The sequence below is a fragment of the Eschscholzia californica genome, unplaced genomic scaffold, assembly GCF_041429995.1.
Source record: "Eschscholzia californica isolate CP2 unplaced genomic scaffold, dmEscCali1.0.p SCAF_2, whole genome shotgun sequence".
Classification (NCBI taxonomy): Eukaryota; Viridiplantae; Streptophyta; class Magnoliopsida; order Ranunculales; family Papaveraceae; genus Eschscholzia; species Eschscholzia californica.
In genome coordinates this window covers 9799162-9816411 of record NW_028238309.1, presented here as the reverse complement: position 1 = coordinate 9816411, position 17250 = coordinate 9799162, and the positions used below count along the sequence as shown (strand labels likewise).

Here is a 17250-nt window from a genome sequence, read left to right as displayed (position 1 = left end):
AGTCAGTAAACTTGCAAGAGAAGTAATGAATACGTGAGTGTTATCCTTGTAATGTTACCGTTGGTTGGATAATGGTCGGAATTTAGGCACGGCTCGTAGAGTGGTCGGGTCGAGCTCTACGGGTGGGTTGACTTGCTTGGAGAGAGAATGTAGCACAACTTTGAGGTCTGCCTTTTGGATAAGACAATCCTGATGAGGTTTGCCCCGCTCGGGAGTATGTGTCGTAAATAAAGTGGGAAGCTTTAGGGTCTGACCTTGTATCCCTTATATGTAGATAATCACGTGGGTGATGTGGAAAGCTTCAAGAGTCTGACCTTGTTAGATAATCACGTGGGTGATGTATAAAGCTTTAAGAGTCTGACCTCTAGGAGAGATAAAATAAGCAAACCCTTGTTGATAAAGTAGTCGAACCCTTGACAAAGTGGTTGTCAGGAGAGATAAAATAGATTCTTGCTTCCTCAAGGTCTTGTGTTTGGTAAAGTCTTGTACTTGAGAGGTTCTTATACTTGATAAGGTCATGTACTTTCTGTGCATGGTACTTGCTAAGGTCATGTACCTGAATGTAAGACCGTAATAATACCTGAATGAGATGGAGGAAGTAGGATTATATGAGGGAGACACTCTATCGAATAACAAGACTTTATGAGAGAGAAAGTAAGTTGTATTCGTTATGTTTTAGGCGATCACTAGATGTATTTTCCAATGATCATATGCTTGGGTGTTTTAGTCGGAAGTTGGATGATCTGTAACATCATCCTCTCGAATCTTTTATAGTGTTGGTGGGCGACTGCTACCCGGTGATGAGCTGTCGTTTTTAATGGCGGTAACGCATGGGTTGTCACCGTAAATACGGATATCGTAACCCCTTAACGAGTATATCCGAGATATTATGATCTTGAATGATTGTAACCTTTCCTCAACGGATACACGGTGGGAGGTAAGCTGAGGATATGAGAACTGACCTCTCTATTCATAGTTGGATGTTCTTACGTGTTCTAACGTTGCTTCGGGGTGTTCGATGATAAATGGATCGGGTCCATTAGTTATTAATTGATGGGTTTGGTCACCGTGTAACCATTAATCGCGGATTTCTGAGGGAGCTCCTGGTGACGTAGTTTAGCTCATATATACATAACCAAAAGTATTGTATTGTATATATGATTATGTCCCATACGGTTTTCAAATTTCTGACACTTTCTGAAAATAAAGTCTAAGACATTTTCTTATGTATTGTACATAAGTAAATGTATTGGACATATTAGGGTGAGCAGCGGTCGGTTGCCGACCATTTATGGTCAAGCCGAAACCGAACCAATGAATAACGGTTAGGGTAAATCATCGGCCGAAGTCGAACAAATCATATCGTCAACCGACTTCTTTCGACCCAGTTCGGTTCGACTCGACTGAGTTTGGTTGGTCGGTCTAACCGAACTCACATAAACAAATAAAACATGAGAAAAAAAAAAGTGAACTTAAGCAAGAAGAATGAAAGTTCAAATTCAATGCAACTCTTAAATTATTAACGATTTGAATAACTAAAAATCTATTTCTGAATTATTAATGGTAATTCATTTATAGTATTATATATAATTAGAATAAGTGGTCTAATACTCTAATAGATGCAAATACAAGTAGATTTGTTTATGGGTTTATATGTTTAAGGAGCTTTCTAACAATCACCGGACATTGAAACCCTCGAGAAGTTTAATACCTTTCTCCATTTGAATTTTAACATTGATCAACCGTTTTTCATGTCTGGCATGCAGTCCAAAGCTTAGAGGAAGCAAATGAAAATTGCCTAGAAGTCAGAATATATATCTTCCTATATTGTTTGATGACAAAAAATCAAGGATTTGCGTGTGAGATCTATAACTCAGCTTCTAACCTGTGCACCTTTTAACTTTGTTTTTGATGGTGCAACATTAGCTTGTAGTTTTGTTGTTCTCTGTATTCTCATTTTACTGTTCTATATTTGGAGTTAAGAATAAATAATCATGTTGTTGGAGTTTTCAAGTGATCATATATAATAAATGACTTTGCCTATTGGAAAAATAGTCAACTGTGCAACATTTTTGGGATGATTTTTTTTTTTGGATTATTCTCTCAATAAGTTTGTTATATATATATATATATATATATATATATATATATATATATATATACTAGATATGACCCGTGCCTTCGGCACAGATGTTTTTGTTGAACGAAACAAAGACAAAAACATGAAAGTTATAGTTTTGATTCAAAAAAACTAAATTAGACTAATGTAGTTGAAACCAAATAAAAAAAAGAGATACGAATTGCATAAAGTTTCATTGGTCATTAATGGGTTAGAACTGTAACAGAATAATAGAATACTACGAATGTAACGGCAAATGCATGTGAAGTGCAAGTTAAGAAAAAAATTTGTTCTAGAGATGCACAAATGCACATCCATAACAGTAGGTAGTATGTTTACCACTACAAGAAACTTTAGTATAAAGTAAACAATAACTTTAAATCTTTAATTATCACCACTATATCCAAGTAGCTTCTTTCATAAAAAAAAATAGCTTCTCCTTCTCAATACCAACAAATTTGAAACTAAACATGCAGATCAAAACATAAGAAGAAAAATAAATCTTCTTTCAGAGGTTCCTTCCTAAATGTAACACTACCATGGACAAAAAGGATAGTAAAGTCGTCCTTGCAATATTTTTTTATCCTAACAGGATCATTATGTAAAAACAAAAATTAATGAAGATACATTATATAATGATTCACAAAAAGGTATTTACTAGTTTCCTTCGTTTACAGATCGATTCTTTTAAAGTTTCTCTTGTTCTCGTCTTAGTTTTTGGCTTATGGGTTTCAATGGAATCGCATTTTGTAGATTACGCACACAATAACCTCACCTGATATTGCCTTCACTGGAGACACCATGTCTGACTTCATAACCGAATCGAATAATGTTGATGCTGACAAGGTAGGGGAAACCTCAATAAATCACTGCCATCGATGTACCGTGAACCTTAGCTTGCCAGTTTATCATTTTGCGCCAGTGACTAAGGTAATGGATGATTGCCAGGTTATCACTTCTTGTTAACAATATACCAATTTCAAATAAAAAGTGTGAATATCAACCCCAAGAAAGTAGGTCCTAGTGTCCTACCACCACTTCGAAAAAAGCCATTTGAGAGTTGTTGAATTCTGCAATTCAAACTGTTGAGCTATTGTTTCAACAAAAAAAAAAAACTTTTGAACTGCTTTTCCAATTAAGGTACAATCTCTTTTTCTTGATGACTATCATTGTCATGTAAAGAGTAGCGGCCAACATAACGATGGGCAGAACTTACTTTGTTCATCTTGTGCTGCAACTTCTTGACTGAAACGACTTGATCGTGCAACTTTGAACCGTTCATATTTATCAAGAAATTTTGCCCTATATCGATCTTCAGAAGTCATAAATGTAAAAGCTCAGTTAGATACATCTACCTCATGCTTAACCTACACAAACACAAATGACCCCATTGCATTTCTTTGAACTTTTAGAAGATAAAATTGTGGTGGTTTATGATGTTTGGAAAAATTTAGTGCGTCCCCATACAATTTTTGTTTTCAAATGATATAAGCATTATGAAGCTGACAGTGAGATAGTGGGAAACCAAATGGTAAGTGGAAATAATGTGTATGCAGTCGAATATTTATAAGGCTTGGAAGCAACATCAAGTTGTAGAGTACTTTTTATCAGAGGTATATGGAAACAACCAAAAGAATTGACAACAATAGAACCTAAAGTTGGTCAGTCAGTATTCAGTAACAATACTACAAACATTTGGGGATCATAATTGAAGGAGTTGTCTTTATGGTAATTAGAAAATAGTAAAGTGTAAAATATCAAAGGAAGTCGATATCGCCAAGGAAAAAGTAATTCAGTTTTTGGTGAAGATGACTTCTCAGTTATTTGTATGGGGAAAAAATAAAAACATAACTCATGTTGTTTTCTTACTTTCTCTTGGCAATGAAAAGGTACTCTAAATGTTTTATTTCATGAAATATCTACTGTAGAAATAATCATGAACAATTTAAAGCTTTATATTCAAACAATTACGCTCAAAACCGGACTTCATTATTCAACTTGGTTTTTGGATATCGCTAATGAAAAATAAAAACATAACTCATGTTATTTTTTTACTTTCTCTTGTCAATGAAAAATACTTCAATGTTTTATTTCATGAAATATCCATCGTAGAAACAATCCTAGCTACTTTCTCATGAACAATCAAAACCTTTTGAATAAAAACCAGCCCCAACATCATTTCTCTTAAGCAAATGAGCAAACAAATAGATGACAACCTCAATGACACAACACAACAACCTAATATAGTAGCTTAATCTCTCTTAGACAAATGATCAAACACATAGATGACAACCTCCATAACACAACACAACCTAGACTACACAACCTAGACTCTGTGAAATAATCTAACATGTATAAAAGCTTAAAATCTTTTGAATACAAACCAACCCAAATACAACTGATCAAACAGACAAACATAGAAATAAGAAAGTAACTAACCTGACCTATTCGATCGCCTCTGATTCCAACGATATAGTGTGTGTACCCTGATAAAACAGAAAACAAAAATTCCCTAATCACTTACTGTTAAAAAAATGGCAGAGATGATTTGAACAACAAATTTTTTTTCCCTAATCACTTACTGTTAGATGATTGAAATTCTTCAAGGGATATTTATGATTGAGACATTTTAGATTAAGACATTTTATAGTGGAGAAGAATGATTGAATTAAGGGATTCTTAATTCCCAAAATTTAATATTTTGTAACGATTGTCGTTAAAGATTGAGGAGGAATAAATAGATATGCGTTAATTCAATCGGGATAAAAACCGGAGATATACGTTACAGAAATTCCTATTAAAGCAAATGGTTGATTGCTTGAAGGAGATATGCTATGGGGCCCATATATAGATACTGGGGGCCATAGATAGATGTTATGGGCGCCATATTAAACACTAACGGGTCCATCGTTGATTTTAAGAAATACTAACGGGTTAATCCAACGTTTGATTTAGAGAATGATATTAATTACTAATTATAACGCTAATTGTAATGAGAACGATCCAATGGTTGATATCAGTGTTGATCTGGGACGGACGACTGGATTAATCTCCAATGTTTGTCCCAGTCAGCATTTTTCAACCTGTTTTATTATATAGACTAGGTATAGGTCGTGCCCTAAGGGCACGAGATTGAGTGGCGAACATGTACTCTATTGACTTTTCAACCTGTATTATTTTTCAGTGTCGAGTCATGTAATATAAATGATGTTGTTATTGTTATCGTTTATGATTCATCATCTGAAATTCCTCTTTGCTTTCTAGAGGATCACAAGATTTATGAAATAAAGAGAAGATTTTTGTAGTTGTCTCAGTACTAATTAGACTAAAATTGGGTTGGAAATAGTGCTTCCACCCATTAAAAAAAGGTGTCAATAATATTCATGTTGTTCGTGTACATGAAGCAACCACGAACGTATTTAAAATAAAAACTGTAATCGGGAATCAGTTTAAGAAAGTTGAAAACAAAAAATAGTAGTGAGTTGGTCGTGCAGAAAAAAATCGGTAATCACGAAGGCATCATTTACAGTTTCATCAAAAAAAAAAAAAACGGTAATCACGAATATAAATGTCACTGAGTGTCAGAAGCATACTATACGGGACGACACTCCAATACTTGACTATCATCAACATCTTCTGTTTGAATTTCTTAAGCTAAAAATGTGTTTGCTGATATAATCATTTCCAGAACTGAGATGGAGTACACATTAATCAATACTTCTTGATGGTTTCTTGTAATTTTCTGGCACAACCTGTGTCTATAAAGTTCAAGCTTTTGACCTGGTCATCTTGTAGAATCTATAGGAAGGTATAAATAGCTAATACTTTGTTCAACAAATGCATCCCAAATTTACTTTCTCCAACATTGACCTTTACATAATATTTAACTGGTCCCGACATTTACAATCAGTGGTGGTAGTTCTTACACACGAAGTCGTAGAAAACTAAGAACTGAGTGGGTGTTGCACCTAGGGTTGGGAAAACGGTCCGAGACCCCGGGGTCCGACCCGTTCGGCCCGGACCGTTAGAGACCGCTGCCCGTAGCCAACCCGAGTCGGGCTAACCCGGCCCGATGAATCGGGCTTATAGGGCCGGGATTCAGACATAACCTCAAATCCGAGTCCCGACCCGTTATACCCGTCCGATTCCGATGCCCGAAACCCGCCCGATCAAACATATAAAGATTATGTTTTAAACTGATCCAAGGGGTAAAATCTTTTGGCTATCAAAGAGCCTTGCTCCCATATCTTTGACCCAATAGTGAGGGACTTAAGAGATGGAACTTACATAAATTTTGGCCTTGAAGAGGCTTGTATTGTAGAGTGTTTAAGAAGTTATATATAATCATTCCCTTTTCTCCTTCATCTTCACCCCCAACAATGTGGGACTAAATAGGTTTAACTTGCTTGCAATCCAAGAAATGTGGTTTGATTCATATAATCACAACCTCATATGAATTCTTCTCTAGATGTTCAATGTGGGACTAAGTCTCTAAAGATAACAACAAAAATCTCTTAACTTTATTAGTCCCACATCATCTATTTCCAGTTAGAACATGTATTTGAGACTCTTATTAAATAGAAAATAAGGTTCACTCAAAACATCAAGTCTATTTTATTTATTAGTCGTACATCACCTATTGAGGCTTAAGTGGAAGTGAAGTGAATCTCTTATTTTAAATGAAAGAAGAAAATTATTAATCGGGTCTAATGTCATAAGATAGAATAAAGATAAATTTGTACAACTTTTAAAAAGAAAAAACCCAAACATAACCATTTATACATTTTATTATATGATTATTGAAAGTATCTCAAGTAATGAGTTAATGATTTTAGCCTTTAAAAGCCTTTTGAGAAAGGCAAATGAAGGAGTTATTTATAACCTTTATTCTTGCATCTCTATCTATAAGACCATCAATGTGGTACTAAAGATTGAAAGCATTAGGATTGAACATCAAAGAGGGAGAACTTGTAACCTCTCCCCTTTGCTTCTTTTATCTCTAACTCAAAGGTGTGGGACTAACATTATGAAGTTTGCTTAAAGTTTGTTGTCTGATGTTGGCCTTCTTGTTTTTTTTTTATTTGAATTTGTCAGCGGGTTGAAGGGACCCTATACCCTGTACAAAGAGGAACTATAAAGGAATCATACAACTAATGAAACTGAACTTCAAACTCAACAAAAGAAAGAATCCTCAAACTCTAAAAAAACTCTAAAAAAACTCTAAACAACCTCAAAATTCACTTATGTCTAACTCTTATTGTTCCCTGCTTATCTTACTTCACAATCTTCTCTAGTTCAAGCGGTAATGTATTCGGTTCTAGTTCCACACATCCCGAGTCCGGTTTCATTTTCGATAGATAGTCAGCTGCTTGGTTTATTTCGCGATAAACATGGGTGATGGAACAATCCTCCATGTTGGCCTTCTTGTGACCTTCACTAACTATGGGGCATGGTCAATAGTAATTGACTATATCAAATGGTCTCTATGACCATGTTTTTTTTTTCCTAACTTTGATGTGTTTTATTTTTCAACACAAAAATATTTGGATAGATATTTCGAATGGTTTGACACTTCTTATGATATAGAGTCTTCCTCTTTGTTCCCTAAGAACTCCCCCAAGCTCTCTTGTAATCTTTCTCTTCGATCCTCCCATTGTTGAGTACTTGAGTTGTTCATCACTTTCATCTTTCTTTGTTTGTCGAGTAGTGGTAATAACACAAATATAAGACTATTTCTTGTTTGTGTTTGTAATGGTTTTTCGTTCAATGGTGAGTGCTTGTGTTGAATTATGGAGAATAAAGAAGAGTTGGGGTCTTCTTATAGAGGTGGGGAGTGGTCCATGTTCACAAAAATGTCACATTCTCTACAGAATTGTTGTAGGGAATGAGCATATAATTCTTTTGTCACATAGATTGTTATATATATAGTTAGGCACCCAAATACTTTAGTCATGAGCCTTCTTTTTCACCACTGTCAGACCATATTCACATTTGGGAACTATATTGATGGAGATGGTCTAAGTCACTAAGTGGGGAAAAAACTACGACCAAATAATTGGTGAAATTGATCAAGACCAAAATATGAAGAATATGGACCAGAACACTTTTTCTTGATCATTTTTGAAAACTTCATTAGAACATAGAGATATGGCACCTTGTGATTAAAATGCATCACATAGATATGGAAAATCCGATGGCACCTTGTGATTAAAATGCATCATAGTAGTAGTAATACTAGTTTGGGTATTGATGAGAAGAGTAAGAATATAGATTTGACTTGGTTGGATGAAAAATTGAAAGTGATTGAAGATTTATAGAAAAATAAGAAAGATAAAACTTGGCAAGATGATGATGGTGAAAGTGATTCAAGTCCTAATATGTTCGAACAATGAAATAGAGAGGTGTGGGAATAAATAGATGAAAAGATGAGAGAATATGAGAGGTGTGGGACTAAATAGATGAATGGAGGCAAAAAAAAATGATCTTCAATTCTTGTTTTATGATGGATCATGTTTTAGTCCCACACCTTTGGGACAAGAGAAAAAACACTTGGAGAAGAGTTATTTATATCCATCTTCTCAAATATCTCAAGTATCTCTTTCACTTTCCTCACACAAAGTGGTTGGGTATTGAGTAACTATTTGTTTTTATATAAAATTTTATTTATATAAAATAAATGTATATAAGATAAATTTATTTTTTTGAATATAACAAAATAACCCGAACCCGTCCGACCCGAGCTCGTTGGAACCCGCTCGGGCAGCCGGGCTCGGATGGGCTACGGGCACCAATATGGCGTTTTTTATCCGGCCCGATCCGCCTGACTCTGCTTATCCGAGCCCGATCGGCCCGAGTCCGGCTCATTGTTGCCCCAGCCCGTCCGCGCCCGCCCGATTCCCACCCCTAGTTGCGCCGCATCTTCATCATAGTCGGCCTATAGAAGACGGTGTTTAGCTGCAACCATTGCCAAGAGTCGAGCATCATTCAAGTCTTAAGAAGTTGAAGAGAGTATCCAACCTCCATTGTAAAAAAAAAAAACAAAAATAGTCTACATTAGAGTATTATAAAGTGTGTACTTCATATCCAAATAAGCCAACCCTGAAGAGATTATAGACCCTTAGTGCCAACTTAAACAAATTGACCAATACGTACATATAAGAAGATCCAACTTGCATGTTGTCAATGATGTTTCCTCAAGAGGAGGTGGTGGAGCAGTATAACCAAGCTGGTATGGCAATATAGATGAACAAAAATTCTCCACAAGGCTCAAGTCAAAAATTATGAAGATAAATAACTGAACCTGCATATAAGTGATGGTATAACTTGACATCTATGCAACAATATTAGAAAGGTCGAACATAAGGGAGAAGGAAATAAAAAACAGACACAACAACTATGCTCTGACAGTATAAAAAAGATTATCTTTCCCTGTTGATGCATGGTCTTTCTTATGTAACACGGTTGATATAGCATTTTCAAGAACAAAATATGGGTTAAAGAAAACCTTGGTCGGAGAACTCCACGTTTACCACCCTTCCCAGGTCTATGTTCTTACCCCTAACATCCTTTCTCTCAAGTTGTTTGAAACATTGTTCAACAAAAAAAATAAGTTGTTTGAAACATAGTTTTTTCTGTATTATTGTACCTAAAAATATACATGAATAAATGTTAGCAAAACGAGATAGAGATATTTAAAAAATAACTCGTTTGTACACATCAGTACAGGTAAAATATTTTAAATGAATATCAACATTTTGGTCATGATCTGCATACAATGACCGACTTTCGTAACTCAGACTCCATCCAACACACTACACACCTAAATAACCAAATGACATTGAAGCTCGTATAAAAGTCGGACAATATTTAGGTTGATTATGTTAGAGAGAAGAGAGGGTGGGTAAGAAAGTTCAGAAGAAAGTGATTTTGTCAGAACTCTACCTTGAAGAATAATTTGGAGTCACCTGCTATCTAGCTAACAACATATTTTCTTTGCAAGAACCTATAATAAAACAGATTAATTGAAATTAGATTCATTATTAAAATAAGGAAAGAGAGAGATAGAGATAGAGATTTCAATCAATGAGAGATTATTATAAGAACCCCCAATTGAAGATTAGGTTTACACTAAATCAATATTAATACATTCAAACCTCAATCAGTTGATTCCTCAAGAAGATGTACTCAAATATTTAAAAAAACGCCCTAAATCATCAATGAGAAGCTCTAACAAAAGATCGGGATTCGAAGCTTCTGTACAAAAGACTAAAAAAACCCTTCTTGATCACTTACTGCTCGTCTCAAATCCATATGCTAGAAGTTTAAGGTTTCGACCATACATAATCTCTGAAAATCGCACTACGAAAACACCCCAGTCGTTGCTTTAATAGCTGTAATTTCTGAAAACTGAAATTAGAAAACCCAAAATATTATATTACATTGTAGATTACCGAGGAAACGTTAAGAAATAGGGCATTGACAGTATTTAATGGGTGAAACGAAAATTCTTAAGTGAGAGATGGAGATGAGTGTTAAGGAGAATTGAAAGAGAAGATGAATTGGAGGAGAAGAAGATAAACGGGCAAAACGGATGGTAATGGTTGAATTTTCTGATTAAATGTTTAATCAGCAATCAATGTATAATCGCTCCGTTTAAATCAACGTTGTCCACGGGGCCATGTGAGAAGTAAAAATATCAAAAGGGTAGGATAGTGCTCAACCCGAATGGACCGTCCAGATTAAAGCATTTTGTTTAATTTCTTGTATTGAATGGGTTAACAAAATTTCATTTTTTGAGGTAGGTAGTAGATCTAAAGGGTAAGATTTGAGAAAAAAACTCAATCGACGGCAGGATTTGTCTTTTGGTTAGTCCCAGTCAGCAAAAATCTTTGCGTTTTATATAATAAATATTGTCTTACTATCAATCTTAAGACACCAGCTACAAAGTGGCAGAAGAAGCCCAGGAGATCTGGTATTTTTAAGTTAAATCATGGACCCAATATTAACAGCTTGCACCAAAAATTCGAGTATCAATTCGTTATGAGGCCATAAAAAATGGCTTGCCTCAGTGTCTGTTTTAGTTAGTAAAGACGCTTTAGCAAATATTGTACATTCAAGGTTATTTGATTGCTAAGTTGCGTCCTCATCATTTTGTAGAATAAGTTGTGATGGTATGAGTTCATCATTCAGATTTGTATAAATGGATTATCTAACTAAACTTTTTGGCTTCTCCATAGTCCAGGTCCAGAAAGATGGGTACAACTCTTATTAATCTTGTGTTAAGTGCTAAAGAAAAGCATCCGTGCCAAAAACTAGGGTTGACTGAAGAAGAAAAGAGAATTTTATGTTACCAGTTTTTGTCATGTATGTTTTCGTTTTGCAGAAATTTTATTTATAATTGTTTATGTTCTTCATTAATTTCACTTCCTTTTTATATGTTTGTATCATGTTGTTACTTTTTTTTTTTGTTAAGGAGTATCATGTTGTTATTTGAACAATGAAAGCAAGATGCCAATCTTAGAGATGAATTTAGAAAATTTGTAGTCTTTCTTTTGTATTTCCTCTCTTTTCTCTGTAAGTTTCTACTTTAACTCTACACGTCTCAATTTCGTTCAATCGCCTTTTAAACCTTTTATTGTCTCTCTTGAACGTATCAATATTCCTCTAATTTTGCACACTACTCTTTTTGCTTCATACGAGTAAGACAAGATTAGGACATAAATTATACAAAATTCGTCGTGTCGGGAGGCACGGGCTATACCCTAGTGTATATATAATTTGATATAGATTATATATATATATATATATATAGTTCGATCGATTCAGTTTTGACGGTTTATAAAAACTCAAGCCGAGGTCAAACCAAACAATGATCGGTTGATCGTTTTTTCGGCCGAATCAGCTAAATATTGTTCGGTCGGCCTAAAAACCATTTGACGGTTTATAAAAACTCACCCCTACTACATATGATTATGTCCTATCTATTCTTCAAATTTATTACACTTTCAAGAAAGAAAGTATAAGACATTTGCCTTCCCAAGAAAAAAGGAGGCCTCGTTATCAGGAACTCGTACTTCGATAACCTGATTTTTCCGAGTAAAGTAGCCTGAGTTTACAGACTAAGCCCAATACTATTTGAGCTCAGATCCTCAAAGCTAAATACTTCCATCGAACTGGGCACCCGAAATCTATCGGTAATACTAAATCGCAGATTTGCAAATGTATTCGCAAACAATTAGACGTAATAAATCCATCGACAATACGGGAAGTTCATCCAAGTAATCCAGTTTTCCCTCCCCTAAATAGTAAGGTGTCGTTTGGCAACCAAAAGTAGAAGTACTTTTGCTTGTAGTAGAAGTTATTTTGCTTTAAAAAAGTAAAAAAAATTTAAAAGTATATTTGGCAAAAATGTTACTTATAAGTAAATAAGTCAAAAAGTTAGTTTGGTAACTCAATTTACTTTTGATAATTTTATTTTTCTTTCTCATAGAGATATTGATTTCAATTTGAATTTATTTATGATTTCCACGATTACTCTTGTATACGAAGTAGTGGTGATATTGGTAGTAGTGGTGGTGCCATGAAGGTATGGTTATGAGATGTGGTGGTGGTTGAGGTTTGATGGTGGTGGTGGTTGAGAGATATGATGGTGGCAGCGGTGGTGGTGGCGGTATGATGGTGGAGTTATGGTGGTGGCGGTATGGTGATGGTGGTAAAGGTGGTGGATAAGGTATGTGAGTGATGGTGACGGAGTTATGGTGGTAATGATGGAGGTACCGTGGTGGTGGTGGTGAAGGTATGGTGGTGGTGGCGGTGGCGGTGAATGTACGGTGGTGGTGGTGGTGGTGGTGGTGGTGGTGAAGGTACCGTAGTGGTGGTGAGGGTACGATGATGGTAGTGGTGGTGGAGCTACGAGGTGGTTGTTGTCGAGGTGTGGTGGTGGTGGTGGTACAAAGGTGGTGGTTAAGGTGTGGTGGTGGTAGTGAAGGTAGGGTGGTGAGGGAGGTGCAATGCTTGTTGTGGTGGTGGTGAGGGTAGAATGGTATGGTAGAAGTTTAGTTGTGTTAGTGGAGTGGAGATAGACAAAAAAAAATTCGTCAAGAAAAATTCATAAATGTCTAAAAAAAGTTACTTTACTTTGAAGTCAAAAGCTAAAAATTTTAACTTCAGAAAAAAGACAAATTTTAACTTAAATGAGGTCGATAATTTTTGCGTACCAAACTAACTTTTTGACTTTTCTACTTAAATAAGCAAAAAAGTAACTTATTTTAGTGTTGCCAAACGACACCTAAATAGTTGTAGTCCGAAAAGTGAAGAGTAAACAAACGTGGGCGTAGCCCAACCTCTTGACGGGTTCACAACCGCCTTCCTTAACCCGAGGTCCCGAAGGCAATTGCTAAATAGCCGGACTAAATTAGGATTGGCTGAGCTGTACTACAACAAGCGTTGATTTAGTAAATACTAGAACAATCTAGAAACAAACGAGACTCTACTATATATACCCCACTCCTTCCCCACTCTATCGACCTATCAAAACAAACCCTAGAATTCTCGTTTGCTAGTATTATTCTTTTCTCTCTTTACAATTCTTCCTGTTCTCGCTTTCTTCCGAAGGAAGTTAGAGATCCTCATCAATGGCGGATACTGAGACGTTTGCTTTCCAAGCTGAGATCAACCAGCTTTTGAGTTTGATCATCAATACCTTTTATAGCAACAAAGAGATCTTCCTTCGTGAACTTATCAGTAATGCTTCCGATGTAAGTATTTCTTCTACTAGTCAAGGTTTATCTAGGGTTTTTGTTTCTTGTGTTTGATCTACTGGTTTGAATTTGGGTAATTTAGCTATTATATCTATCATTGGTTATTATTTAGGTGATCTACAAAATAATTCTTTAATGTGAGTCGAACAGGATATTTGTTTTCATAGGGTTAGGGTTTATACTTCATGTTGGTGAGTCGTTTGTCCTAGATCATGAATTGTATCGGAGTTATGGTTAATTTCTCCATATTATGTTTCTACTTCCATGTTAATTTGATTATGTAATATCTGGTTCAAGGGTTTGGTTTTAATTCTGCTCGTTAATTATTTTTAGCCTTTGTAGATAGTATCTGAAACCCTAAATAATGTTTACTATAGCTGATTAATCTCACCTTTAATGGAGTAATTGCTGTCTCTGAAAATAAAGGATTATTGATTATCAATTTATATGTACAAGTTATGCCTATAATTATGGAATTGAAAAGTGTCAATTTCTTCATGATTTTCTTTTGCTGAATAATGTTACTTGGTTAATTGGAATTATAGGCTTTGGACAAGATTAGATTTGAAAGCTTGACAGACAAGAGCAAGCTTGATTCTCAGCCAGAGTTGTACATCCACATTATCCCTGACAAGGCCAGTAATACCCTAACCATCATTGACAGTGGTATTGGAATGACCAAGTCTGGTGAGTCTCCATATAAGTTGGGTTAATATTTATGAATTTAAGCTGGGTTCTGATTTTTGGGAATTCTGATTCCAATTCTGACTTTACTACTTGTTTTATTCAGATCTTGTGAACAATCTGGGTACCATTGCTAGGTCTGGAACCAAGGAATTCATGGAAGCCTTGGCAGCTGGTGCTGATGTTAGCATGATTGGGCAATTCGGAGTTGGGTTTTACTCTGCTTACCTTGTTGCAGAGAAGGTTATTGTTACAACCAAGCACAATGATGATGAACAGTATGTTTGGGAATCTCAGGCCGGTGGGTCTTTCACTGTTACCAGGGATACTTCTGGTGAGAACCTTGGTAGAGGTACCAAGATAGTCCTCCATCTCAAGGAGGATCAGCTCGAGTATCTTGAGGAACGAAGGCTAAAGGATTTGGTTAAGAAGCACTCTGAGTTCATCAGCTACCCAATCTCTCTTTGGACTGAGAAGAGCACTGACAAGGAAATCACAGATGATGAAGAGGAGGAAGAGAAGAAGGATGAGGAAGGAAAGGTAGAGGAAGTTGATGAAGAGAAAGAAAAGGAAGAGAAGAAAAAGAAGACAATCAAGGAGATCTCTCATGAATGGGAAGTAATGAACAAACAAAAACCCATCTGGATGAGGAAGCCAGAGGAGATCAACAAGGAAGAATATGCTGCATTTTACAAGAGTTTGACAAATGATTGGGAGGAGCACTTGTCTGTTAAGCATTTCTCTGTTGAGGGTCAACTTGAATTCAAGGCTGTCCTTTTTGTTCCCAAGAGGGCACCCTTTGATCTCTTTGACACCAAGAAGAAGCCCAACAACATTAAGCTTTACGTCCGCCGTGTTTTCATCATGGACAACTGTGAAGATCTCATCCCTGAGTATTTGAGCTTTGTTAAGGGTATTGTTGACTCTGAGGATCTTCCCCTCAACATTTCTAGAGAGATGCTTCAACAGAACAAGATCCTCAAGGTTATTCGTAAGAACTTGGTGAAGAAGTGTATTGAGATGTTCTTTGAAATTGCAGAGAACAAAGAGGACTACAACAAATTCTACGAAGCTTTCTCAAAGAATCTCAAGCTTGGAATCCACGAAGACACTCAGAACAAGACTAAGATTGCTGAATTGCTCCGATACCACTCTACCAAGAGCGGAGATGAGATGACTAGCTTGAAGGACTATGTCACCAGGATGAAGGAAGGCCAGAATGAAATTTTCTACATCACTGGTGAAAGCAAGAAGGCTGTAGAGAACTCTCCGTTCCTTGAGAGACTGAAGAAGAAGGGTTACGAAGTACTCTTTATGGTTGATGCCATTGATGAGTATGCAGTTGGTCAACTCAAGGAATTCGAAGGAAAGAAGCTAGTCTCTGCAACTAAAGAGGGATTGAAACTGGAGGAGAGTGAAGACGAGAAAAAGAAGAAAGAAACCTTGAAGGAGAAATTCGAGGGTCTGTGCAAGGTCATCAAGGATGTTCTAGGCGACAAAGTAGAAAAGGTTATTGTTTCTGACCGTGTTGTGGATTCACCATGCTGTTTGGTCACCGGAGAGTATGGATGGACAGCTAACATGGAGCGTATCATGAAGGCTCAAGCTTTGAGAGACTCGAGCATGGCAGGTTACATGTCTAGCAAGAAGACCATGGAAATCAATCCAGAGAATGCAATCATGGAGGAACTCAGGAAGAGAGCTGATGCCGACAAGAATGACAAATCAGTAAAGGACTTGGTTCTTTTATTGTTTGAGACCGCACTTCTGACCTCTGGTTTCAGTCTTGAGGAGCCAAACACTTTCGGAAACAGAATCCACAGGATGTTGAAGCTCGGACTTAGCATTGACGAGGATGAAACTGGTGCTGAGGGAGATGCTGATATGCCTGCATTGGAGGAAGCTGATGTTGAAGCTGAGAGCAAGATGGAAGAGGTTGACTAAGCATGATGAGTTTTACTGTTACTGGTGATGATAGTGTCTAGGGTTTTTTTTTTTGTTTAAGTTTGAAGTGTTTTAATTTCTTGAAATTGAAGTTTGAAAGATAATTTCATGGATAACTTGTGTTTTGATGGTCTAGAATTTCTTATTTTCATGACTCCATGTTCAGTTTAGATATGAAATATATATTAATCAAGTGTTCCCATATCTTCATGTGTTATTATTGTTCTTTTTTATTGTGGTTACTGCTGGGAACGAACTGCTTCTTCTTCTATGTAGGAAGACAACTACTTCCATTAAAGCTTGAGCTATGGAACTGTGTTAGATATACTCTAGGGCTAAATTAAGACAACTTGAAGAGAATTTGTGTTTGATAAGTTGCTCCAAAGAAATACTACTTGAAGTTGTTTGAACCAGTAGGTACCATAGAAGAGAAGATGATTTCAGATTTTGTACATGGCTAAAATAAGACCAAATTGTATCGATTCTTTACTAAAATACACAAAACAACCAATATCGATTCTTTACTAAAATACACAAAACAACCAAATTCTCCTATCGCAAAATTTTCAACAATAGATTTTGATTCAACTATTGATGAGACTTCACTGGAAATCTAATATCAAGATGAAGTTGCTTGAATCCTTTAAAGCTATAAATCTTGTAGGTCTGGAAGTTCTTCCTTCTCTACCTCTTGTTTACTAGTGAAGCAGTGTGGTTGCCGGGTTAGAGATGGAAAAGATTAAT

General features: G+C 36.1%; 1 protein-coding gene across 1 annotated transcript; it reads left to right on the top strand.

Annotated features, from left to right (window-relative positions):
• The first annotated feature begins 13648 nt into the window (after nucleotides 1-13648).
• LOC147556072 (heat shock cognate protein 80-like) lies at nucleotides 13649-16710 on the top strand. Its single transcript, XM_086663827.1, has 3 exons — nucleotides 13649-13875; nucleotides 14424-14565; nucleotides 14669-16710. The coding sequence occupies exons 1-3, from the start codon at nucleotides 13753-13755 to the stop codon at nucleotides 16504-16506; spliced, it is 2103 nt and encodes a 700-aa protein (XP_086519953.1). The 5' UTR covers nucleotides 13649-13752; the 3' UTR covers nucleotides 16507-16710.
• The last annotated feature ends 540 nt before the right edge of the window (nucleotides 16711-17250 follow it).

Bases quoted from the DNA above. Each gene is read 5' to 3' on its own strand.
- LOC147556072 (XM_086663827.1), top strand. From the start codon at position 13,753: ATGGCGGATACTGAGACGTTTGCTTTCCAAGCTGAGATCAACCAGCTT. The intron at 13,876-14,423 runs GTAAGTATTTCT...TTGGAATTATAG, and splicing joins TTATCAGTAATGCTTCCGAT to GCTTTGGACAAGATTAGATT. The intron at 14,566-14,668 runs GTGAGTCTCCAT...TGTTTTATTCAG, and splicing joins TATTGGAATGACCAAGTCTG to ATCTTGTGAACAATCTGGGT.